Source organism: Mytilus galloprovincialis, chromosome 3 (assembly GCF_965363235.1).
Source record: "Mytilus galloprovincialis chromosome 3, xbMytGall1.hap1.1, whole genome shotgun sequence".
NCBI classification, from domain to species: Eukaryota; Metazoa; Mollusca; class Bivalvia; order Mytilida; family Mytilidae; genus Mytilus; species Mytilus galloprovincialis.
This window is the reverse complement of record NC_134840.1, coordinates 51,528,809-51,555,814: the sequence shown is the minus strand read 5'-3', so window position 1 is coordinate 51,555,814 and position 27,006 is coordinate 51,528,809. Positions and strand designations below refer to the sequence as shown.

Genomic DNA, 27,006 nt, shown 5'->3' with positions numbered 1-27,006 from the left:
AATTACGATACTGTTGTCAAGTCATTAAAGATTGCATATTTTGGCGTTAATATTGAGTCACTGATAAGGTCTTTGCATCGGAACTAAACACATTTATTCTAAAAACAGTTGTTGGCATGACACGGGTTATGTTCTTCTCATATATGTTATGATGGTATGATACTAAACCCCTAACGGGAAGGATTGTGCCTGATGTTCATATGATGAAATCATAATCTTTCAGTCAGTTTAATTGAAGTCTGGAGCTGGCATGTCAGTTAACTGCTAGTAGTCTGTTGTTATTTATGTATTATTGTCATTTTGTTTATTTTCTTTGGTTACATCTTCTGACATCAGACTCGGACTTCTCTTGAACTGAATTTTAATGTGCGTATTGTTATGCGTTTACTTTTCTACATTGGTTAGAGGAATAGGGGGAGGATTGAAATCTCACAAACATGTTTAACCCCGCCGCAATTTTGCGCCTGTCCCAAGTCAGGAGCCTCTGGCCTTTGTAAGTCTTGTATTATTTTAATTTTAGTTTCTTGTTTACAATTTGGAAATTAGTATGGCGTTCATTATCACTGGACTAGTATATATTTGTTTAGGGGCCAGCTGAAGGACGCCTCCGGGTGCGGGAATTTCTCGCTACATTGAAGACCTGTTGGTGACCCTCTGCTGTTGTGTTTTATTTGGTCGGGTTGTTGTCTCTTTGACACATTCCCCATTTCCATTCTCAATTTTACATATATACCAGCAGCTGATTGCTAACCTGGGTAATCAGTAGAATATAACAGGATGCATCAAGAAAAGCTTGGTTTCTAGGTGTAACAATGTAACAAGCCTATTTGATGAATAAATATATAATGTTGTTAAAAAAAATCCTTGAACAGAGAACAAACTGTGTGTTAAAAAGAGGCATACAGATGTTAAATCAAACACAACACATTGCAATGAAATCTTACTAGTATATTTGCCAATTATTATGAGAGGTAGATCCCTAGCTATCGATTTTGAGCTCATTATTAGCTCACCTGGCCCAAAGGGCCAAGTGAGCTTTTCTCATCACTTGGCGTCCGTCGTCCGGCGTCCGGCGTCGTCCGGCGTCGTCCGGTGTCCGTCGTCGTCCGTCGTCGTAACTTTTACAAAAGTCTTCACCTTTGAAACTACTGGGCCCAATTTAACCAAACTTGGCCACAATCATCATTGGGGTATCTAGTTTAAGAATTGTGTCTGGTGACCCGCCAAACCAACCAAGATGGCCGTCATGGCTAAAAATAGAACATAGGGGTAAAGTGTATACTTTGGCTTTAAACTCTGAAACCAAAGCATTTAGAGCAAATCTGACATGGTTAGTATTGTTCATTAAGTCAAGATCTATCTGCCCTGAAATTTTCAGATGAATTTGACAATGCGTTGTTGGGTTGCCCCCACCCCCAATTGGTAATTTTTAAGGAAATTTTGCCGTTTTTGGCTATTATCTTGAATACTGATAGAGATAAACTGTAAACAGCAATAATGTTCAGCAAATTAAGATCTACAAATAAGTCAACATGACCAAAATGGTCAGTTGACCCCTTAAGGGTTATAGTCCTTTATAGTCAATTTTTAACAATGTAAATTTTGGTAAGTTTTTACTGTAACTAAAGGGCCAAGTTCATAACAGATAGAAAATATTGTAAGTAGCAAGAACGATCAGTAAAGTATGATCTACAAACACATCACCATCACTAAAACACATTTTTGTCACGAATCCAGCTGTTTCCTTTGTTTAATATGCACATAGACCAAGGTGAGCGACACAGGCTCTTAAGAGCCTCTAGTTTCTTAATGTCAAGGGTATAGTTAGTTAAATCAAGGAGGTTATATTATATAATATAACCTCCTTGGTTAAATGATGTGTAGAAAAGTTGGTTTCTTGATGCTAAATCAAATACTGCCTACGGGATATCAATTTATTCTGGGCATAGAGTCATAATTAATGAAAGAAAGATTTATTAAGTTGATATTGAGATCACTTCTTTTATTGACAAAGTCATACTTAACCTTGTAAAATACACCACAATGTATGTACACATAACCTTTACTAAAGGGTTTTTTTATTGTTTATATTTGCCCATACTGTTTCAGATTACAGATGTATGAAGAGAGTTGACACTATTTTACCAGAAGATATAAAATGTCCAATTATCAGCAGGTATAAAAAATAAACATTTTAAGTAAAATCATGCAGTTAACTTTAAACATTTAAAATACTTGAATTATTTTGAATTGTTAAGATTTTTGTTAACTGCAGACTATTTAAAAACTTTACGATGATTTATTTATTGGTTTGAAAGGGCAGTTATGTTGTTCCTGTAGAATTTGAATTATAACAAATGAAATACCACTTCCAAATTTTTATCTCGATGTTATTGACAGAACTTTATAATTAAGATACAATAAAAAAAAAAAACAAGAATGTGCCCCAAGTACACGGATGCCCCATCCGCATTATCATTTTTTTTTTTGCATTAACAATGGAAAGATCATATCATAGGGAACATGTTTACTAAGTTTCAAGTTGATCGGACTTCAACTTCATCAAAAACTACCTCGACCAAAAACTTTTACCAAGACTTTAACCTGAAACGGAACAAAAGGACGGACGGACGAACGAATAGACAGACAGACAAACGAACATACTGACGGACGCACAGACCAGAAAACATAATGCCCATAAATGGAGCATAAAAACATGAGAAATGTAAAATAGTTTCTTTGTAAAAAAAACTAAATATGAAAGGGGATCAATATTGCTTTGTTTTAGGAACTTTCAAAATTGTCAAATTGGTACTGAAAATGATTTGATTTCTTATCGTTCAATAGTACCTTAACATGAATTGCTATTTAGGAATTACTGACAATGTACGGTACTATACACTGTTGATACTTTAATTTTGTCCTTGCGCAAGGTCATATTAATTGGTGATGATGTTTTAACAATTACAGCCGATTGCATTGAGGGTGTTGATATATTTGGACTTTGGTTAGCTTGCTTGTTAGCTGAAACATGAATTCATTATTAGATAAGACTAGTCCGACAGATAACCAAGCTATCTATCTCTATGACTCTCCATCGAAAGGAGGGTAGTAAACCTTACCAAATAATCCTTCACGGTTCAGCTAGCAAGCAAGCTAACCAAAGATAATTCCTTTAACTACACACTCAATGCAATCGGTTGTAATAGGTTGAAATTATACTAATGGACATTATTGTCTAAAGAACAGGAAAAAGTTGTCTGTCGATCATGTTTATTCATGTTTATTCTGACAAAGGAGGTACTCTTAAATCAGTACTTTGTGTCCTTCTTTTATTTTTCTGGAATAACTATCATCAGTTACAGTAATGAAAGTGAAAATATTTGAAAGGGCAAAATAATAAATCAATCCTGGTACAATGGTCTACTTTGCTGTAAGAAGATTCAATAGATTCATTGAAAGATAATAAGTGAATGTTTTCAAAATTGAAGGAAACTAATTGTATACACACAGTCTTTGGAATGCATTTGGAATAATGTTATTGTGTATTGATTAAAGAGGTATTGTGTTAATCTTTCATATTTAAATTTCAGAATTATACCACCAGAAGAAGCAGATACAGTTTATAGAAAACGGTTTCAGCCAGTTTCAGGTTCAGGTAAGAACGCACTAAACAAGATTCATTTTCAACCTGCTTGACACCAACGCTTAGTATGAGCTTTTACACTAAGGTCCGTTGTGCATTGTCAAATAGAATTGTCAATAAAGTGTGAAATTTTTCTTTAGTATATGTTGTCTATTGTAAGCTGGTTGACATTATAAACGTTTTGCCTACAAAACTGCATAGTGACGTTCTCGTTAGAATTATTGTTCATGACAGCAACCACTGTCTATCATGGCAGCATCTCTGAGCTGGATTGAAAAATATATATAATGGTTTATATATTGAAGGATTTAGTAAATATCCTTTAAAAGGTTTTATGGTAGCGAAAGTTTCATGACGCTGCGAAGAATAGTAGCTAAGAACTAGTGTATGAGCAAAAAGTTGATGAATCAGGGGTATGTCAATAAACCAAGAACTTGTTGATAAATATTCCGTATCAACTTCACAAATAATACACGATGGTCTTGAAGTATAAATTTTGGGTACTGACGTTGTTTATCATCTTAATAACGTGCTATAGAATCTTTTTTTCTTTCTTTATGAACATTCCTTTTACTGTTTAGTCTGTTCTCTTGATGGTATTCCTATGACGTGGCTCTGTACTTCGTCATTGTGTTACTGTTTTATGCTAATTTTTTTATTCTTGTATTTCATATTTTCTAATATGATTTTTCTGTATGCCTGTTTGGTGTTTCTTGGTTACATATGACATGGCTCTGTACATATACATCCCTTCATTGTATTATTGTTCTATGATAATTTCTGTATTCTTTTCTCTCGTTTTTGCTAATGTGCTTTGACTGTCTGCTTTTTTTTTCTTTCTTGCATGTGACGTAGCTCTGTATGTATACATCCCGTCGTTGTGTTATTCTGTTATTGTGTCATGGTAAATGTTTGTTTATGTATCTGTTTGTTTGGGCGCAGGATATTTTAGCGAAAATCTTTGAACTACTAGGGAACATTTGAGTGCAAACATTAGATATAAAAAGAAGATGTGGTATGATTGCCAATGAGACAACTATCCACAAAAGACCAAAATGGGCCTATTTTAGCGCCGGATTAATCCGTTCACCTGTATTTCCCAAAGCCAATTTTAGCGAAAAATTACCTGGTTGAATAATACTCACTCAGCTTTGGGTAGAAGTTCATTGTATCTAAAAGGGAACACATAATGATCCAGAGTCGTTCCATGACCATTATAATGAGCAATGTTATAGTTGTCACCCAGCTATTTACGTTTTTCTTGTTACTATTATCAAATTGCAAACAACAACACATACAAAAATACAAAGTATAGACGAATGTGCATCAAAATCTAGAAAAGATAAAGAGAAAGAACAGTTTCTAATGCAATTCAACAGTATTGTACAGGGGATATATCTAGAGCCCATTACGTACGTTCTCTAGGACATAGATTCCAGGCTAAAAAACTTTTAACATTTGATTAAATATTTTAGCATTTAAATGGATAGCATATGTTTTATATTATAATGATACTTACTATTAGCAAGTAACATAGAGATTCTAGGTCACAAATTTAGTTGCACTTGGTGTAGAGTTGTCTTAGAATTAATTTCATAACAGTGTGGTCGACCGTAAAACGTTTGTAGGTTGTAACTCGTTTGTCAAAGGCTATGATTTTATGCTCACCCAGTCTGTCAGAGGCCTTCCAGTGGGGATTGAAATATTCACTTGTTACACATTTCGATACATAAAATGAAACTTTAAGTTTACAAAGCTTTCAAGGAATTTGTTATATCATCACATACAACCGTGTAATAATAATGTTCAGAGATGATATCATTTAATAATAATAAAAAAAAATAGGTTTATCCATTGTAAAAAAAAACCTATTAAGTTGATAGGGTTAATTCACAAAATATCTCATTGATTAAGAGCACAACTACTTCTACGGTGTGATCATTTAAGAATGGCCTACTATTTATTCAATGCATATACACGTGGGTTTTGTTTGTGAAGAGTTCTGGATAATTAAAAAATAATTTGATTTCTTTGTTTAATACCATAAATCGATTCATTCATTCAGATATTTGTCACTTTGCCTTATCTTCAAGTCCAGTACAATTTCTCTCGTTTCTTACAAAACTCATATTCTTGTGATGTATTCTTTTGTTGAAGAATGAATGTTGCACCTTTTTTTTCCGTGTTTTTTTTGTGTGTCTCGTTGCGTATAAGGCAAACTGAGTACCTCTTTATTCATATTTAAAAACATACGAGATGGCATCAATGAAAATTCATGACACAAAAATAACAAAATAATTTCAAGTTTCCTATATACAATTTGTCTAACATTTTACCAATACATTCACGTAAATTAAAATTTCACGGTTTAATCCAAATAGCTTTTTGACTTTCCAATAACTTGCAAGTACGCAGATAGGGCAGAAGTATATTCTGTTTATATTTTTTATTTGCACAACTTTTGAAGGTGGATTATGCACTCGTTTTTAAATAAAACTAAGACCAGATAAAAGTTTTAAGATGACTTAATTCGACAACCGCAGTTGTTAAATCGCTTCAAAAAATGACGTCCGCAAAAAGATGATCAATCAACACATAGATATAGGAAGATGTGGTATGAGTGCCAATGAGACAACTCTCCTTCCAAGTAATAATTCATAAAATTAAACCATTATAGGTCAAGGTACGACCTGCAACACGGAGCCTTGGCTCACACCGAACAGCAAGCTATAGAGGGCTCCAAAAACTACTAGTGTAAAACCATTCAAACGGGAAAACCAACGAAAAACGAAAAACACATATGAACTACATAAACAGACGACAACATGCATTGTAACTTTTAAAGCCAATTAAGTAAAAAAATAATCTGAAAGAACGTGCGATATCATATTAGGAAAATTGATGGTCAAACCATAACAAAAAATCAAGTAAAGAAGTTTAAGTATTGATTTCAACCTATATAGCTTGCTGTTCGGTATCTTCGGTGTGAGCCAAGGCTCCGTGTTGAATGCCATTTTTATTTATATTCAAATCACAAAGGTTATTCCTGATTAGTATTTTTAATCATTTTATCTAGGCGTTTAGAACCTTTGGTGACCTCACAGTTTAAATTTCTATAATAAGTACGTCGTGAGCAGTGGGCATTACAGACGAACGTTCACTTAATTTTCCCCAGTCAATGAATGGCTGTAGCTACACTGTTATGAATTTCATTCTATTGGAAATCATACCACATTCTCTTATTTTTTGTATATTTATAAGCATATAAACATATACCGGTATATGGATAATGAAAAGATATATCTGTTTTTGTTTCTTTTCTAATACGGTTTATAACTTTGAATAATATATTTTTAATTAAGTACAAGACGTCAGTCACAGGGAGGATTATCTATGAAGGAGTAATTGACATACATTAAAAGAGGGACGAAAGATACCAAAGGGACAGTCAAATTAATTAAAGTCATTAATTAGATTTCAAAACCAGGGAAAACGACAAAAATAGGTCAAGGTTGATGTTAACAGATAAAACAAACAATAAACTGATGTGTAACGTTAGATATACATACAACTAGTTAAACATTTTGAGAATTTTTTAACTTGATACATACTTGTTAAAACATTTTGCTCATTAAATAATTTGCAAATATTCAGTTCTAATAATATTTTATTCTTAGTTACCTGGTCAACGCAGGCTTCGGTTTTCTTAATTGTGATAGTCACCATATATACAGGTAAATACAATATTATTTCAGATAGAAAAGATAAAATTTATTCAAATAGAGATTTTATTTTTTCTATTAATAGTCGAGAGAAACTTTGTACACTTATATCATTTTTTTAGGTTGTATAAATGAAAGTTATTTATTTGTAGTTACAGTATTCAGTTTAGTATTAAGAAAATAAAGTTATGCCCTTCTGAAAATTTTGCAATCCAAAATCATTAAATTTAGAACACATCCTGCGGACCTGGAATTAAATAACCTGTCTCGATTTGTTAAATGTTTATATTAACTTGAAATAAAGCCCCATGATAACTGTATACTATATCTTAGTAACGTGACTGTATGTTTTTATTCTCCCGCCACAGCGGAGGGTGCATTCAGTATAACCTTGTCTGTCTGTACGTTCGTCCGTCCCAAAATGTAATGAAAATTATACACAATACTAAACTTCAGACTAAGTTTGGATGTCGGAGGGTTACTTTTACTACTCTTAAGTTATATCCCTTTATAAAATAAAAAAAAATAACACTCTAACTTTAGAAAACCTCAACCAAATGTTAGCAAACTTAAGTCTCCACAATCTGTATAACCACAAAACACAGATCTATTCATCTAAGGCGATGACGAGGTCTTCAATGTTCTTTCGAGGTGTAGCAGTCTGCTTTTTCTCTATCTTAGCTTTGTTATAAGAAACACAACTGAAGTGAAGCAAAATGTTTTTATGCCCCACCTATGATAGTAGAGCGGCATTATGTTTTCTGGTCTGTGCGTCCGTCTGTTCGTTTGTTCGTTCGTATGTGCATCCGTCCGTCTGTTCGTTTGTTCGTTCGTATGTGCATTCGTCCGTCTTTGCGTCCGTCCGTCTGTCCCGCTTCAGGTGAAAGTTTTTGGTCAAGGTAGTTTTTGATGAAGTGAAAGTCCAATCAATTTGAAAATTACTACACATGTTCTCTATGATGTGATCTTTCTAACTTTAATGCCATATTAGAGTTTTTACCCCAATTTCACGGTCGACTGAACTAAGAAAAGGATAGTGCAAGTTTCAGGTTAAAGTTTTTGGTCAAGATTGTTTTTGATGAAGTTGAAGTCCAATCAACTTGAAACTTATTATACATGTTCCCTATGATATGATCTTTCTAAGTTTAATGCCAAATTAGAGTTTTTACCCCGATTTCACGATCCACTGAACATAGAAAATGATAATGCGAGTGGGGCATCCGCGTACTATGGACATACTCTTGTTTGTTTATGTTTTGACAGTCTGTGAAAAGGTTCGGAGACCAATTATCCACGTTAATTCAATTGAATTTCCCTAAATTATCGATTTTTGATTGGTCTGCACGAGAGGATGACATATAAAAAAAATTCTCCTATTGAGCAATGGGCTATTGTAAATTATCTCCCTGGTATCAACATCTTGTATTTTTAGTAAAGTATAATAAGAATTTTTGTCTCATACTGTATAGACAGTTATGCAAGTTATAACATGATGCAAAGGAAAAACACCACAAGCGTTGTTTTTTTTAATTGATCTTCATAAGGACACTCAAAACAAAATATTTGAAAACCGAGGATGTATTAGAACCGAAACAGACCAAACGCTGAAGAGTCAAAAAGGAATTTAAAAGGTGTAACCAACTGCAACTGAGAAAAACTTTGTCTAATGCAATTAACACATTCGTTTCTTAATAATTACTACATTTTTGAACGGGGAGTTTTACCGAACTGAACACAGAAATAACACGACGGGTGCCGTATACGGTGCAGAAAATGCTTACCCTTCCGGAGCACCTGATTTCACTCCCGGTTTTTAGTGGATTTCGTCTTGTTCCTTATCTATAATATTTATAACTGTTGATGTAAATGTCCTTTGGTTTTGTGAGTCTTTGTTTACTCCTTGGTTTTGATTGTTATTGTCTTTAGAAAGGTTTGTTACAGTGTATGTTCATACTAAATAGGAGTGATAGGTAATCAACAGTGGTATCGACCCAGTACTGCATGTGAAATATGGAAACACCAATTTATGAAAATTATGCTTTAAAAATGCTTTTCTGTATTTACCTGCATCAGTAACTCTATAGACGGAATGTTTGAATGTCAAGATAGTATAAGAACCGGTTCGAATCACTCGAAGAGCTATATGAACATAAAGGACATAAATATAGTCAACTACAACTTAGGGCATCTGTGCCTGATGAAGTGGAAGCCTTAGTTTCTCAATAATTCTTAATTCATTAATGGACAATTTCGGGAAGGTTTGTTATGAATTATGTCCATACTAACTACTGAGCTAATGGGGAATTATGGTTCACCAGCTTTGGTATTTACCAAGTGCATTAAAAAATTAAAAAAAAAAAAAATTAAGGTTCCAAAGCGGTCTAAATGGGAAACTGTTGAAATGAAGAAATCAATGGCCTGTTATATGAACAAAATTATAAACATAAAATAAATCAACAAGCAACTAACGACAACGACATATCTCTATACTCCTTACTTTAGCCAGACACACATAGAATGTTTCAGGGTTAAAGCTGTATGTTACCCGACAGTGGTGTAATAGAAAACAATTACATACTGTAAAACTGTTATGATAAGATGGTAATGGTTGAACTCATCCAAATGACACAAGCACACAAAACAATACATAAAAACCAATCTAAGAGTAATAGCAGTTACTGAAAGATAGTTATTGAATTAATTAACAACTTATAAATGAACTATACTCTTTGTCTGCAATACATGAATATGAATTAGTGCACGTTTAATTGATTTAGCGTATGGATATCATAAAAAGTATAAGAAAAGCAAGATCTTCGGCAGTACCAACATAAAAGTACAAATATTGACAGAATGGTCGACCATTAGATTTAATAAATATAAAACAAATTAACATTGAGATATGTTTCAAAACAAAATCCATGTGAATACACATAAAAACAGCTTTAAAATTATTGATATAGAGTTAATTGGTATCCTTCAAGAATAGTTACGTTCAGATATACTCATCATTGATACCAGGATTAAATTTTGTATTTACGCCAGACGCGCGTTCGTCTACACAAGACTCATCAGTGACGCTCGAATCCAAAAAAGTATTTATATCGATTGTATCTTAATTTAAGGAATTCTAAGGATCACTTAGGATAACTCAAAAACACAATCTAAGGCTGACATTATATGATATATTCATATTTGTTATTTTCAGTTCTCATTGGATTTCTCTTTTTTAGTGGTAAGTGTGTCGATAAATTATAAACATTAAATAACAAAAAAAATATTGAATTGCTTTGGTATGTTTCCATACGCCATATTGTACCTGTAGCATTGCTGCAATTACATTAGCCTATTCCTACTAGCTTCTGGCTTCTGGGTTTGAGATTCACCTGAGCCATTTATGCATAAATGGCAAGTACACTCTATTTACGTGTATGAGGCGGAGTAATACGCTATCAACATAGTCTATTTCAAGAAATGGTTGTTTTCTATGTTTCAATTTAAAATATTAAATGTCCCAACATTTTTATTGAGTAGGCATATTATAGTTAGTTTCCTTTTAAAGCAAGTGTTGTTAACTACGAACAACTTTGAAAGAGTACATGAGTATCGCGTTAAGAAGAATTATTATCACAGAAATAAATCATAAACTGTATTACACTCACCATTTCGAAATAGTAAAAAAATCAATAGATTTAATAAGGAATATATTTGCCTTTTGTTCATCTGCAGTGTATACAATGTATTATAGTGTTATTAGTTGGGATTGACTTTTTATGGTTCAAGGGTTAGAATCATATTCAAAACAGTGTGGCTGTGGCCATTGATTGACGACCTAAATTATCCCATTGACTGGGACAGATTAGGTGAATGTTTGTCTGTAACTACCACTGCTCACTACTTACTTATTATAGAATTTAAACCGTTGGGTCATCAAAGGTTCTTAACGCCTTTAACAATAAAAAAAACTCGAAAAATCAATCAGGAATAACCTTTATATTTTGATTTATATTCGTGTTATTCCTGATTAGTTTTTCGAATAACTTTATTTAGATGTTGAGAACCTTTGGTGACCCCACAGTTTAAGTGTCATTAAAAAGTCCATAGTGAGCAGTGGTCGTTACAGACAACGTTCACACAATCTGTCCCAGTCAATGGGATAATTTAGGTCTTTAATCAATAGCCACAGCCACACTGTTTTGAATATGATTCTAAATTCATTTGTAATTTTATGCGTGCTGAATTTATTAAAAAAAAAACTCCATTCCTTGCAAGAGGATCAGCAATAACACCTTCCATTAAAGAATTATTTGAAGTGTCTAAAACCTTTCATTTTCATGATTCACATTGAATGATTTTATGAAGGATTTCAGATGTTGCATCTTAAAACTTTCATCCTCATAATTTGAGCAGAATATTTTTTTTTTTAATTTTGTCCCCTTTAACCATATTGATAAATATGCATTGTCGTAAACCACTAATCTTAAATCTGCATAAAGGCATATCATCAGTGTCCTACAAGTTAAATGGGACTCCCTCATCTGAATACCTAAATAGCTTTTGCTCAAGTTTCTTTTTTTTATATAAAGACTTAGCCATTTGTATTTTATGTATTCTAATAGAATTGCAGATCAGTAGTGACGTATGGAGATTTCACTTTCATTTTTAACTTTATTTCAGATTTGGTTTAAAGTTTTGTATTGGGTTTGAATTATATGCGACATTATTTATAAATAGTCAACAACACAATATGAATCTCTTGTACATTTGTCCATATGACATGGTTCAGTTGACTTGAAGCTCAGTTTCAGGGTTCACTGAGCTTCAAATACTTCAAATATTATAGATGCAAAATGTATATTGGTGGCTTTGTGTATTTTTCTGCTCGTTGGTCGAGTTTTTATCTCTTTGACACATTCCCCATTTCCGTTCTCAATTTTATGAGATTTTTATGTAGACGAAACGCGCGTCTGGCGTATAAAATTATAATCCTGGTACTTTTGATAACTATTTACACCACTGGGTCGATGCCACTGCTGGTGGACGTTTCGTCCCCGAGGGTATCACCAGCCCAGTAGTCAGCACTTCGGTGTTGACATGAATATCAATTATATGGTCATTTTTATAAATTTTCTGTTTACAAAACTTTGAATTATTCGAAAAACTAAGGATTTTCTTACCCCAGGAGTAGATTACCTTAGCCGTATTTGGCAAAACTTTTTGGAATTTTGGGTCCTCAATGCTCTTCAACTTTGTATTTGTTTGGCTTTTTAACTATTTTGATCTGAGCGTCACTGATGAGTTTTATGTAGACGAAACGCGCGTCTGGCGTATAAAATTATAATCCTGGTACTTTTGATAACTATTCTCAATGAATTTATTTCAAAGGCATTGCTGATAAGTCATGTTGGATATACATATGTACAAGGACATATGGTATGAAGAAATATTTTGCAAAATTGTCATACTATTATTGTATTCCTTTTTTTACAGTTCCAAATGTAACAAGCATTTTGCTCAAATCACAGCTCGAACTGTCTTTAAAAGGAAAAGAAAATGAATTCATGATTTTGAATGGAGACAATGTCACAATAGAATGTAATGTTGAGTCATACATTCCTGTTCGTTCAGTTTCCTGGCAGAAAGTAATAGACGGTGAAATTATACAAATCATTCCATCTGAGAATAAATATAAAATGGATTATGGGAAAAGACCATCTTTGACATTAACTGATTTTAATGCTGATGATCAAGGAAAGTACAGATGTATAGTAAGAAATTATATTGGTCTTAGGAACGAAATGTTTGTTAGCTGTAGAATCTTCATGTCAAGATTTGGTTGGTTGACAAGATTTGTGACAGTATTACAACATATACCTGCATTCCATACAGAAGATATCACATTACATAATTATGGTAGGTTAAAATATAATTACTAACTGAATGTTAAATTATATTACGGCTAGGATACATGCATTTTTCCACAGTTTTGGGTAATTTTTTTAAACTAATTAAACCCTGATCATAAGTCATGACACAAAAAAACTTTTAACTCATTTTAACAATAGGAGAAATTTTTGTCGTATTTGCAGACACATTTAAGAACAATTAGACAAATTCAAAAATGTGAAAATTGTAAGTCAATTTAACAATTTAGATTAATTTGGTGGGTGGCCAATGGCGACATTGTTTTTATATCTAGTGTCTTTTTTATCATGACAAGTTACAGATCAAGTTCAAATTTTGTTCTGGTCTGTTGATGACGTGTAGGGTTATTGTCATTGGCCTTCGAAAATTCACTAAAATGATCAGTTTTCTGCACTTGATTCTGGTGATGCTTGTAGATTTTGATTTGATAAATGAAAATAGTTTTATCATGCCAAGTTATAGATCAAATTTAAATTTTGTTCTGTTCTGATGATTTTGTGCAGAGTTATGGTCCTTGAACTTAGAAAATTCACTCAAATAGTTTGCTCACACTTATGTTTTTGGTCATATAGTGACTTGTTATTTTTTAAATAGGTTACACCATGACTAGTTATAGATCAAGTTAGCATTTTAATCCAGTCTAATGAATTTTTAACCAGTAGGGGACTACGTTTTGCCATGCAATACTCTCAGAATGCTTGGTTTTTAATGATCCTCTTTGGGTGTCCATATTTGCTAGTATCATTTTGTGCTGGAAATTAAGGTTTTCCGTCTATAAAAAAGCCTCTTGTTTGTATTTTGAGCATCAACTGTTATCGTAGATATCAACTTTCTGTTTACCTATTCTTTGACTTTTTCAATACATTGAACGAATTTAAATCTTTTACATGCTTTAGCCACACATTTATCCCTAGTTAGTACTGTTGAATAGAATGACTTTTGGTCAACATATTGGCATTAATGACATGGATATGGTCTGATTGCTTTTCTATTCCTTTAAACACCTTCTTTTTTCTGAAACTTTAAACTACTAGTGGTGGTAAGCTTAGTATGACAATGCTTACTTTTTTATTGGAATTTTTGCCCTTTGGAAGATAAAACATGTGTATTGACAATGACCCTTTTGATAGATATATACAAATCTATTAGCTTAAACAATATTCAAAATGTATTTACTATTTAAAAGCATTAACTACTTGGACAATATACCTTTGGTGACTAGCTGTGGTAATAAATATAGATGGAAAATTAAAAACCAATTGTTCAGAGAACAATTGAAGGTCTTTCCACCAGTTAATATCTATTTTGATATTAAAATATATAAAATCAGTCTAAAATGTCAGTTCATATGGCTTTATGATGTATAGATATGAATTTAAAGCAAAGGTCAAAATCTAGAACGTCAAATTAACATATGACCTTGACCTCAATTTCAATGTCACAATCAAAAGACCCTAGTCTCTCATATGTATGGTTAATAAGTTATATCACTTTAAACATAATTTAAGATATGATAGGGGCTAAAACTCCCATTCATTGTTTACGCACCCATTTCAACTAAAATTATTTAGTTACAACATGTCGCAACTAACAATTTATACAAAATAATTTGTCGATATCTTATAAGGTTAATGAAAATGAGTGAAAATAAGACAAATTCAAAAATTAGAATATGACCTTGACCTTTGACCATGACCTAATTTTCATTTTTTGGACCAAGGACCTCAAATCAAAAGATCCTAGGTCTCTATCACTTATGGTGTTCCAGTTTAAAATACATTTTAAAATTTCAAATACAAAAAGGGAAATAACTCTCATATGGAGCGTTCATATTGCTTCGGTCGAAATTGGACAAATCATGCGAAGGATATAACGAGCAATTTTATAAAATAAATTTGTCATAATCTTTTACGGTTGCGAAGGAGTTGTGGACACAAGGAAAACAGTGTTTGGGGAGATAACTCCTACAAAGAAAAGTATTCGGTTACGCAGGGTAAATTTCAAAAGCGCATAAACTGTTCGATATCATATACCAAATATCTAAGCGACATATTGCGAAACAAATGTTTATCGCAAGAACAAAATTTGGCGGAAGAAAAAAAAAATAATCAGAAGAAAAACAATAGGTCTTTCCACAGAAAAGTGGAAAGACCTAATAATCAGAAGAAAAACAATTATAGGTCTTTCCACAGAAAAGTGGAAAGACCTAATAATCAATCATCTACTGGTTATTAACAAATTTAAACAGCTACATGTATGTTCATTGATCTGGATATGAAATATTTAAAATATTCTTTCGGGTACTTAATATTTTGTTTCTTGTTTTCAGACATTGATTCACAGTCAAAACCAACTGTATACAATGTTTATAAAGGAGATGATATAACTATGGAACAGCATAGTAATGCCCAACAGAAACTTGTAGTAGTCAAATGGTTCAAAGAAAGTGACAAAGGGACTGAGTTGGACCGTAGTAATGAACAATACAGTGGAGGTTTCCCTGAGGTTCCATCTCTGACAATAAAGGCCACAACAGTGGAAAATGCTGGAAAATATTTTTGCTTGCTGATATATGATAATGAGGATACACAGAAGGCTTTTATATTTAAACTGAAAATAATACCTCAAGGTATATATATATGGTCATTTAGTTTAACACCAGTATTTATATATACAAAACTTAAAGGTTCACGAGGAGTGAGAATTGGATACCAACTCAAGTTATTTAATTTCAATATGATAATGAATAAGCCATTGTTTACTTTATTAATGATATTTATTTAAAATTAGGAAAGTTACCATTAAGTAATATCCAAATATCATCAGTAATGATAGTTAAACTTATTCCTCTTGATGATAATTATTTTATTTTGTGTTCCATAGAAAAGTCGGTGAGATGAACAATTTACTTAGTTGCATTTATCTAGTTCTTTTCAAGGCATTTGGATGTATGTGAAGGAGTGCAACTTATAATAACAGTTACCCAATTTGTGATTGCATCTCTAAAACGTATCTAGTGTCATTTTAGTTACTCTTCCTTGCAATGTTATCTGTACCTATTACATAATTGATATTAACATGAGCAAAACGCATGTACCTCATGTGCAATATAATACGCTAACCTTTCCAGAGTGCTTGAGGTCCAGATTTTAATAAGGTTCATTTTGTTCAGTCCTTAGTTATCTATGTAGTGTTTTGTAGTTCACTGTTGGTCTTTAAATATATTGCAAACCCAAAGAAAGTTTTCCACAGTGGCATCTTTATCTGGACTCGGTTTTGAAACTTATGTAAGTTCACCTGTCCTATTGAATAAATACAATAGATATTGTTTCTATGTGTAGTTTATTCAGTGGGACCTTTAAAATTTCTTCTAAAATAAATCTTATCACTCATTGATTAAATTACCTGAGTAAAAACATTATCTTATCTATAGACAATAACTTTTTGAACCAGAGAACATCCAAGTTTTTTAAATAAGGGGGCTGATGGGGATAAAGGATCTGCTAGGATGAAATTTGAAAAAAAGGCAGTACAGGAGTTTTGAGTAAAAAAAAAAGGCAGGATGAGACACTTTGCAAAAAAAAAAGGCAGGATGACAATTTATGAAAAAAAGTCAGGACAAACTAATAAAAAAAAAGGCAGGACCGAATAGAGTGAAAGATAAAAAGGCAGGACAGAGATTACGACTTAAAAAAAATGCAGGACAAAATTTTTCATCCTAGCCCCCCCCCCCCCCCTTCCCCCCCCCCATAAAAATCAAATGGTAGTTCCATAAGAGTTGCAGTATATAAAGAATAACCATACATTGTCTCGAAATATCAATCTGTGATTTGTACTCGGCTCGAAACAAGTAGAAATGCTCGGCACAGCCTCGCTTTCTATCTGTTTCTAAGCCTTGTACAAATAACATTGATATTTCGACACAATGTATGGTTATTCTATATATACAAATGCCCGGTGTCCCTCCGTCTGTCTGTCCGGCCTAAACATGTCGCACCGTAACTTGAGAATGACTTATCCAAATTTCATGAAACTTAATATAGTTGTTTCTTATGATGATCAAATGATCTGTATACTTTTTGGTGAAAATAAAATTAAAACTTTTTGAGTTACGGCACTTTGTAACTAAAACAGGGATGTGTTTTTTCACATGTCGCACCGTATCTCAAAAACGATTCTTGACTATGGCTTAAAACTTTAAACACTTCTTAGTTATATTAATTTTAATATCTTTGTACTTTTTGGTGATGATTCAAAATTTCATTTTTGAGTAATTGAGTATTTTGTAAAAAAGGGGGAGGGTTTTTTTACATGTCGCGCCATATCTCAAAAACCAGTTATGATTATTGCTTAAAACTTTACACATGTCTTTGTTATATTAATCTAAAGATCTGTATTCTTTTTGGTGATGATTCAAAATTTCATTTTTGAGTTATTGAGTATTTTGTAAAAAAAGGGGGAGGGATTTTTTACATGTTGTGCCGTATCTCAAAAACAATTTATGATTATTGCTTAAAACTTTACACAAGTCTTTGTTATATTAATCTAAAGATCTGTATACTTTTTGGTGATGATTCAATTTTTTTTTTGAGTTATTGAGTATTTTGTAAAACAGGGGAGGGTTTTTTACATGTCGCGCCGTATCTCAAAAATAATTTATGATTTTTGCTTAAAACTGTATACACTTCTTTGTTATATTATTCTAAAGATCTGTATACTTTTTGGTGATGATTCAAAATTTTATTTTTGAGTTCTTGAGTATATTGTATAACAGGGGAGGATTTTTTTACATGTCACGCCATATCTCAAAAATGATTAATGATTATTGCTTAAAACTTTACACACTTCTTTGTTATATTAATCTAAAGATCTGTATACTTTTTGGTTTTGATTCAAAATTTTTTTTAATGATATTTAGTTTATAAAAATAAAAAAACAGGGTGAGGGGTTTCACATGTCCCGCCTTGTCTCCAAAACAATATATGGTTATTGCTTTAAACCTTCTCAGAAACTATTTATGATTATTGCATAAAACTTCCAAACAAGACGTCTTGCGTATCATGCGCTCATGGCGCAGCTGTTTATTTAAAGTTTTATTACTCTTACTATCCCTTCAATTTTACATTCTCCCCCAAACAATACAGCAGTAATCGATGAGTGGCTAAATATACCCATTATAATGTGCCTTCCATGCATTGATATCTAAAAAATTGTTTAATTTAGAAAGAATGTATATTCATGATGAAATGCTAGCACAAATTTGATCAATTTGATTTGACCAGCTAACTGTGATGTCAATTTATACACCTAATAATTTTTCACATGATGAAATTTGTAGTGTTTCTGAATTTATTACTAATTTTGGTTCAAAAGGTTGAGTTGATAACTTCTGAGTTTTTCCAGTAACCAAACATTTTGTTGTTTTTTTTTGGAATTGATGAACATATTATTTATTTTGCACCTTTCTTCAACTCTGCATATAAATCTTCTTGTACATCATCATGTAACTTTTATATGTTTATCCGGGATTTCTGAAGAGTAGTTTCATCAGCATACAAGTCTGTTTTACAATTTTTGATAGACAGGCATAGATTACCTTAGCCGTATTTGGCACAAAAAAAAGACGAAAGATACCAAAGGGATAGTCAAACTCATAAATCTAAAACAAACTGACAACGCCATGGCTAAAAATGAAAAAGACAAACAGAAAAACAATAGTAAACATGACACAACATAGAAAACTAAAGAATAAACAACACGAACCCCACCAAAAACTAGGGGTGATCTCAGGTGCTCCGGAAGGGTACGCAGATCCTGCTCCACATGTGGCACCCGTCGTGTTGCTTATGTGATTACAAATCCGGTAAATAGTCTAATTCGGTAGGTCACATTCATGAAAGGGAAGGGGATTGTAGTTACGACGTAAGGAACATATCCGATATCATTTGTGAAACGGTTATTCCATAACGGTCAACCAACTCGTGATGGCGTCCGTAAAATTTACGAAGGGATGATTTCAACTTCACCATTTGGAACTCTTGGTTTAATAGTATCCTTGTGAGCAGCAACCCTCTATCAAGAAAATCATGATAGGAAATGCACGCACGGGAATATCGTATCAATTGGGAGATATATACCCCGTATGCAGGTGCTGCTGGAATGTTGCTACTAAGAAATGGAAAGTTTACAATTGGAAAGCTGAAATCATCTCTTTTGTCGTCGTAAAGTTTTGTTTTTAACCGACCCTCATTGTCAATTTCTAGATGTAAGTCAAGTTATGAAGCCGACTCAACTGTATCTGTAGTATCCTTTATCTCTAGTTCGATGGGATAGATGCGTTCCACATAGTCACCAAATTTTGAATTGTTTAGTGAAAGAACATCATCTATATAGCGGAAAGTAGAGTGAAAGGATATTGCTAACTTCTTATCTTTCTTCCTAAGAAGTTCCTGCATGAAGTCAGCCTCATAATAATAAAGAAACAAGTCGGCAAGTAGATGGGCACAGTTTGTTCCCATTGGAATGCCGATAGTCTGTTGAAAAACACGTCCTCCGAACGTAACAAATATGTTGTCAATCAAGAAATCAAGCATCTTGATAATATCAGTTTCAGAGAATTTTTTGTTTGAATCAGAGTGATTCTTTACAAAGTAGGATTTATCCCTCCCTAAGACAAGATACTTGTATCTACGTTGGCCATTCTTTTTTATGAAGCAAAGTAATACCAACTCTTTCAATTTGTCTTTTAGTTTGGAATGTGCAATTTTGGATCCTCAATGCTCTTCAACTTTGTACTTGTTTGGCTTTATAAATATTTTGATATGAGCGTCACTGACGAGTCTTATGTAGACGAAACGCGCGTCTGGCGTACTAAATTATAATCCTGGTACCTTTGATAACTATTTACACCACTGGGTCGATGCCACTGCTGGTGGACGTTTCGTCCCCGAGGGTATCACCAGCCCAGTAGTCAACATTTCGGTGTCGACATGAATATCAATATGTGGTCATTTTTATAAATTTCCTGTTTACAAAACGTTAAATTTTTCGAAAAAATAAGGATTTTCTTATCCCATGCATAGATTACCTTAGCCGTATTTGGCACAACTTTTAGGAATTTTGGATCCTCAATGCTCTTCAACTTTGTACTTGTTTGGCTTTATAAATATTTTGATATGAGCGTCACTGATGAGTCTTATGTAGACGAAACGCGCGTCTGGCGTACTAAATTATAATCCTGGTACTCTTTAATGCAAAGGGGAAGGTAATTTATAAATAAAACAACTGTTTTACAATTTTTAATGCAAAGGGGAAGGTCATCTATAAATAAGACAACAGTTTTACAATTTTTAATGCAAAGGGGAATGTCATTCATAAATAAGACAAATAATAGAGGACCTAGTAAAGATCCTTTGGGGACACCAAATTTCAATTATTTTTTTTTATCAGAATTAACATTGCAAATGTTTACTTGCTGTCGGCCTGGCGACAATCAGATGTGCATTTTGTGTTTCACATGAAGTCAAAAATGAGTATCACATCAGGGAAAAGCTCTTTTGATATTTTGGTTCAAAAATGATTTAAATTATGACAAATTGCCATCGTTAGGCTAACACTGGAAGCATTTATATAATTACATGCAGTTTTTGGAAGAAATATTTAATATTTTCATTAAATAAATGGTGTTTAAAAACTGTATGATTTTCTTTAATGGTTCGTTCGTCCGTTTGTCCCTCTTCATGTTAAAGTTTTTGGTCGAGATAATTTTTGATGAAGTTGAAGTTCAATCAACTTGAAACTTATATATGATATGATCTTTCTAATTTTAATGCCAAATTAGAGATTTTAACCCATTTTCACGGTCCACTGAAAATAGAAAATTATAGTGCGGATAGGGCATCCGTGGACTATGGACCCATTCTTGTTAAATAATTATAAAAAATAACATCAATGTTGCTTCAGTTAAATAAATAAAAGTCCATCAATCTTTTCCATTTTTATAATTTTGTTTTCTCATGAAGAGATCAGGGTTCGGTTCTATTTTTAAGTTTTTACTTTTACTGTTGATGATTCTGAATCTTTGATTATATTAAAATTAGAGCTTCAATGTAATTCTATTTTTGTGATAAATTGAGACTGTCCAAATTTTTTTGCACCAGGCTCCAAAGGAGGGGATATATAATATATTGTTATAGGTGACATAAAAGTTGTTATCATCAATGTTATAAACTACTCAATGCTTCTGATGGTGGATTGTTAGCCAGGAAGAAACATCCACTCATAAATAATATAACTATTCAGAAATTAAGACAATTGATTGCTTAAAATTGGCACTTAACATGCTTTTATACAAATAACCAAAAATACCGTTTACTGTCATTTTACCGTCTATAGTTATTATATGATACTATCAATATATCATAAACAATTGCTTAAGCGACCATGCATTGTAGAAAAATGGGGTCCATAAAATTGAGAATGAAAATGGGGAATATGTCAAAGGGACAACAACCCAACCAAAGAGCAGACAACAGCCAAAAGGCCACCAATTGGTCTTCAGCATAATGATAAAATCACGCACCTTGAGGTGGTCCTCAGCTGGCGCCTAAATAAAATTGTTTACTAGTTAAGTGAAATTGGACGCTTTTTTTTCCTTTGCACTTAACTCTAAAACATATAAATAAACGGAATTTGATGCGACTGTCATACCAGTGAGATGTTTAGCTAGCTATAAAACCAGGTTCAATCCACCATTTTCTACATTTGAAAATGCCTGTTACAAGTCAGGAATATGACAGTTCTTGTCCATTCGTTTTTGATGCGTTTTGTTATTTGATTTTGCCATGTGATTATAGACTTTCCGAATTGATTTTCCTCTGAGTTCAGTATTTTTGTGATTTTACTTTTTAAATTAAAAAAACATACGAATTGAAAAGCCTTGTAGGTGTTATCTACACCTATGATTAATATATCAGACCTGTGTGCATGTAATCAAACAGCTAGCAATGATGTTTGAAAAGAATATTAGAAAAAATGTAATGAATAAGCACATTCTCATTTATGTGACATTGTATTCATGAAATTACTATAAAGTTTGATGCAGAGCAGTAGGTCAAAATATATAATGTATGTTCAAATATAACTATAACACATATTTTTGTCATGTTTTTTTTTCAGTCAAGATTTATAAGGCCCTATGTGAACACAGAGAAAACAAAACATTTATACGTCCAGCCATTTTTGAATCTATAGATAAACAAATGAAAGAAAATAACATTGTCGTCATCACTGGCAGAGAAGGAACAGGGAAGAGTAAAATATGTCTGGAATTAGCATCGATTTATGATGATAAAGATTATATGGTTTTGACAGTTGATTTGTCAGAAAATTACACAATATATACAGATATTGCCAATGCATTATTAATCATTGATGATAATCAGTCTACTCAAGATTCCCTCAATACCTTCATGAAACACCTTTTACCAGTAATGATTGAAAGAAATATCAAAGTGATATTGTCATGCAGATATTTAGATTTAGAGATTGTGAGTAGTGTATCAGAAATAATTCCATTGAAGGGTGAACCATTTATAGACATGAACAGTTGTTTAACACCTGAAGAAAAAGAAGAAATGTTAAGAAGATACATAAAAGAGAATAACATTGGAATATCAGCGGCAAATGTGAGTAATTTGGGTAATCCAGATATTATTACTGATTTGTCTGTACAAGTTAAAATTGCTGATGAAGCCATAAAAGTAATTAGGAACAAAGAGCCATGGAAAGGGTTTCCCTTGTGTGCTTCATTGTTTTGCTCTAAAAGAAAGTTCTTGCATTTAGGAGAAAAATATTTCACAAATCCTCCAACACATCTTGTTGAAGAACTGAAAAAACTTTATGAAGCTGCTAGAAAACCATCTAATTGCAGAGACAAAATTAATGATTACTGTATTCTAGTTTACATCATGAATAACAAGAATCATCAACTAGATCTAAATGATCCCAATCTCTGCAGCCAACTTGATGTACTGTATCAAACATTTTTTAGTTTCAAAAACAAACCTGAAAAACCTGGTTCAAATGAAGATAAAAAGAAAGCAATAGAAGAAGCAGTACACAGAATGAACAACAAGTACCTGAAATTCCAAGAGGGTGTTTATGAGTTTATTCATCCATGTCTGTTGAAAGCAATGTTCCTGTCGTCTGATTCTATGGTTCATTTCCTACTGCAAAATGGTTCATTACATGATATAACTGAGCTTGTTCGGAGTGAACATTATACTGGTTTTGAAAATGAACTGGTTATTAAAATAGATGAAAATTACCATCACATTCTTTGTGAGAAGTTGGTAGGGCATGCATTGGAGAATCATTCCTTACTGCAACATGTTGCAGAATATATTTACTCATACTGGCGTTTAACAGGTGATTATCTGGTGAACAAGATGTTTAAGCATATTGAATGCCTTCTGTTTAGAAGCTTAGAAGTACACACTGATGATATTCTGTCACATGACACTGGAAGTTTATCTGAAAGTAGCATCAACTTAGAAGGTTCAGTTCAATTTTCTAAAATCATTATATTACTTGATGAATTAACATATAAAGGAAGAGACCCATGGATATATGGACCTGGTTCAGCAGACTTCCTTATACTCAGTGCCTTGATTTCAGCTGCAATAGGTAGATATGCAACCAACAGAAGACAGACTTTTAACATTCTGTTAGAAGAGTTTCGGAATAGGATACACTCAAAATCATTTGTGAATCTATGGAGTAAACCTTTAGACATGCATGGAAACACTTTCTTCCATTATCTTATGCTTTTCTGTGAGATGGAGGCAACTTATATCTTGAATGTGAATGAAGAAGAAAGACCAAAATATGTATTAGATACAGAAAACGTAAAAAAGTATACTCCACTTGATATAGCAGTATTCTTGGGAAAGAGAAATATTTTGGAAGTTCTGAATTTGACTAACGTTTCAAAGAAATTACGAGACAGGCTTAATAGACTTGCCGAAAGTGGGAAGGTTGAATGTTATTATGAAAACTCAAAACACAAAAACATAGACCAACCAATGGTCAACCAAGTAAATGATGACAGTGATTCACCTAAAAAACATGAATATGAAGATGTTAATGATGTTAAAAAGGGAGTAAAAGATGAAGTTAAAAAAAATAAAAGTTTTTTTAAGATAAAATCCAGCATGAAGAAGGAGGAACCTAGTGAGAAAGAAAAGCATAATAAAAATAATGTTTTATGCTTTGACGATTTTATGATTAATATTGTTGTTTTTGGGGAAAAAGAGGACTATAAGTCAATCCTCAAGCTACTTTCATAATAAAGTATAATAACTATGGCATTGTAAAATACATTTTCTTAAGCTGTATATAAGAGGAATTTGTTACCTAATTATTCTTGTTATACCCCATGAAACAAATGTATAATAATTTTGACCCTCTGTCTGTCAGTCTACCTTTCAATCCTGTTCTTTTCATTGCAACTTCTCTGAATAAACTCATAACAGATACCAGGACTAAATTTTGTATATACGCCAGACGCGTGTTTCTTCTACAAAAGACTCATCATTGACGCTCGAATCCAAAAGCACACTATGTAGATGTTCATGTTGATAGAAAAAAAAATTATTCAATTTTTATGTCTCGACGTAGAGGAGGGGGAATTTAAAATTTTGCTTTTTTTTGTCTGTATGTCTGTAAGTACATCCCAAAATAGTTTCCATACTTTAATTTTCCCCTATGTAACGTTGGGGGGACATGGAAATATCAGGTTCCATCTGTTCGGTCTTGTTAGATATCTCATGGGAACAATTATTGACAGATTTTTATAAAACTTAAACTATAGCCCATAGTTCTTCCAAAATTTTCCTCATTTTGTGTTGTTGTGAAGGACGCTTATCCGAGGTATTAATTTACTAAGTCTTGATCAATTGTAATACTAAGTACCCCCCAGTACTGTGTAATTTATTTTGCAGGTAAATTTGTTTGAAAACAAACCGATATTGCGATGCAATCAGTGAGTTTTATTGACAAATATCTACTGGTTGGCCTGACGACCAGCTGACATAATCTACTAGTCAGTCGCAAATTCTACTGGCTTCGGAGCAGTGCCAATTTCGACCCATGACTATAGGTTAATATCAGCAATATCTCGTACAAGTTCTATAAGAGTTGCAAATTGACGTTTATAAAAAGAGTTATTTCCCATGGATATATTAAATTTATAGAAAATGCTATAGTAAGCGCCCTCATGACTACAATTATTGCAAGTTTTTAAAACTCATACTATGGGTTTATATCAGAAATATCTCGAACAAAGTCTAAAATAGTGGACACTTCACATTTTTATATGACCGCAAAATTTTTGTTTGCGTCGTATAAAGCTATCATGTCGTCGTCGTCAGCGTCGTCGTCAGCGTCGTGGTCCAAAGTCGCATGGTTTCCGAATAATAACTTTAGTATAAGTAAATAGAAATCAGTAAAATTTGAACACAACGTTTATAACAACAAAAGAAAGGTTGGGATTGATTTTGGACGTTATGGTTCTAAAATTGCAGACGATTGACTTTTTTAAAAACAGTTATGATCTTTGGAAATATAAAATTTATTGAAAATTGACTCGTTAACGCTCTTATGGGTACAATTCTTTCTAGATTTTTTTTCTCTCTAAAACTTATAAATTATAATCAGAAATATCTTGGAGAGGTTCTATAATGGTGGATCATTGCCTTTTTTGAAGTGAGTTATGCCCTTTAGAAATATTAAATAAGTGCAAACATTGGAATTCTGTTTTTTTTATTACAATTTGTCTTCACCAAATATTAAAACTAATACACAATGCTTGTAACCACACACCACAGATCAAGTTTGAATTTGGTTGGCGTCACTTATATCATTCCCTTTACATATGGAAAAAATGCTAAATGTTTGTTTCCTTTCTGTAACTTCAGTCTGCCTTAACCAAATTTAAATGTTATAAAACTTATACATGGGTCATTATAAAAAAATGGAAAATTTCGACGAGGTAGTATTTTGAAAAATGATGTCATTGTTTAAAACATTTAAATGTGAACCTCTATTCTATAGTATGGTAGCAACGATATTCAGGAATATGCCATGCGGAAAATGAAGAGTTCCTTCAATTTTAACAATTTTAGGTCATCTTTTGATAGAATCGTGTCAATGGTGTTATCAATTTAAAACATATTTTTAGGTACTAAATATTATTGTTAAACATGTTAAACATCAAACCATTGTTCCAATTTTTTGTTAAGGTTTAAATTACGACTTTTTGACATTATTCATATAGCTGTGCATTCTATTTAAACATATTAGTATTGCTTTTCATAAATAATATGATGTTTCGCTTGTTAAACATGACAGAAACACAAAACAATGCTGATTGTCATGATATATTCAGTGGAATTACTAAACTGGTCAATGGTGTTATTTTATCAAAATGGTCTTACCATTGACAGTAACACCAATGATTTAAGGTGTATTTTAAGATTCAGTTACGAAATAAGTGCCCCATTCCCCTATTATATATATGTTGTTACTAATGCATGTTTCTATAATCAATATATTTCAGAATTCAAAGTTCAGGAAATGTTTTCAAAAAAATGATTTTTATAAGGGTACACCATGGACACTATTTTCATTTATGATATAGCTTTTACTTACATT

The 27,006-nt window shown here is 32.5% G+C and overlaps 2 protein-coding genes across 2 annotated transcripts in view; both read left to right on the top strand.

The window, feature by feature from the left end:
* LOC143066726 (uncharacterized) overlaps positions 1–7,552 on the top strand; it is a 65,269-nt gene extending 57,717 nt beyond the window's left edge. Inside the window, exons 4-7 of the mRNA XM_076239537.1 lie at positions 2,110–2,176; positions 3,594–3,658; positions 7,324–7,380; positions 7,521–7,552. Coding sequence (XP_076095652.1) covers positions 2,110–2,176; positions 3,594–3,658; positions 7,324–7,380; positions 7,521–7,552 — 221 coding nt within the window. The remainder of the gene's footprint in view (positions 1–2,109; positions 2,177–3,593; positions 3,659–7,323; positions 7,381–7,520) is intronic.
* Positions 7,553–12,874: 5,322 nt separating this feature from the next.
* LOC143068265 (uncharacterized) lies at positions 12,875–24,830 on the top strand. The gene is made up of 3 exons (XM_076242187.1): positions 12,875–13,281; positions 15,623–15,922; positions 22,471–24,830. Exons 1-3 carry the CDS (start codon positions 12,930–12,932, stop codon positions 24,639–24,641), a joined length of 2,823 nt encoding a protein of 940 aa, XP_076098302.1. The 5' UTR covers positions 12,875–12,929; the 3' UTR covers positions 24,642–24,830.
* The last annotated feature ends 2,176 nt before the right edge of the window (positions 24,831–27,006 follow it).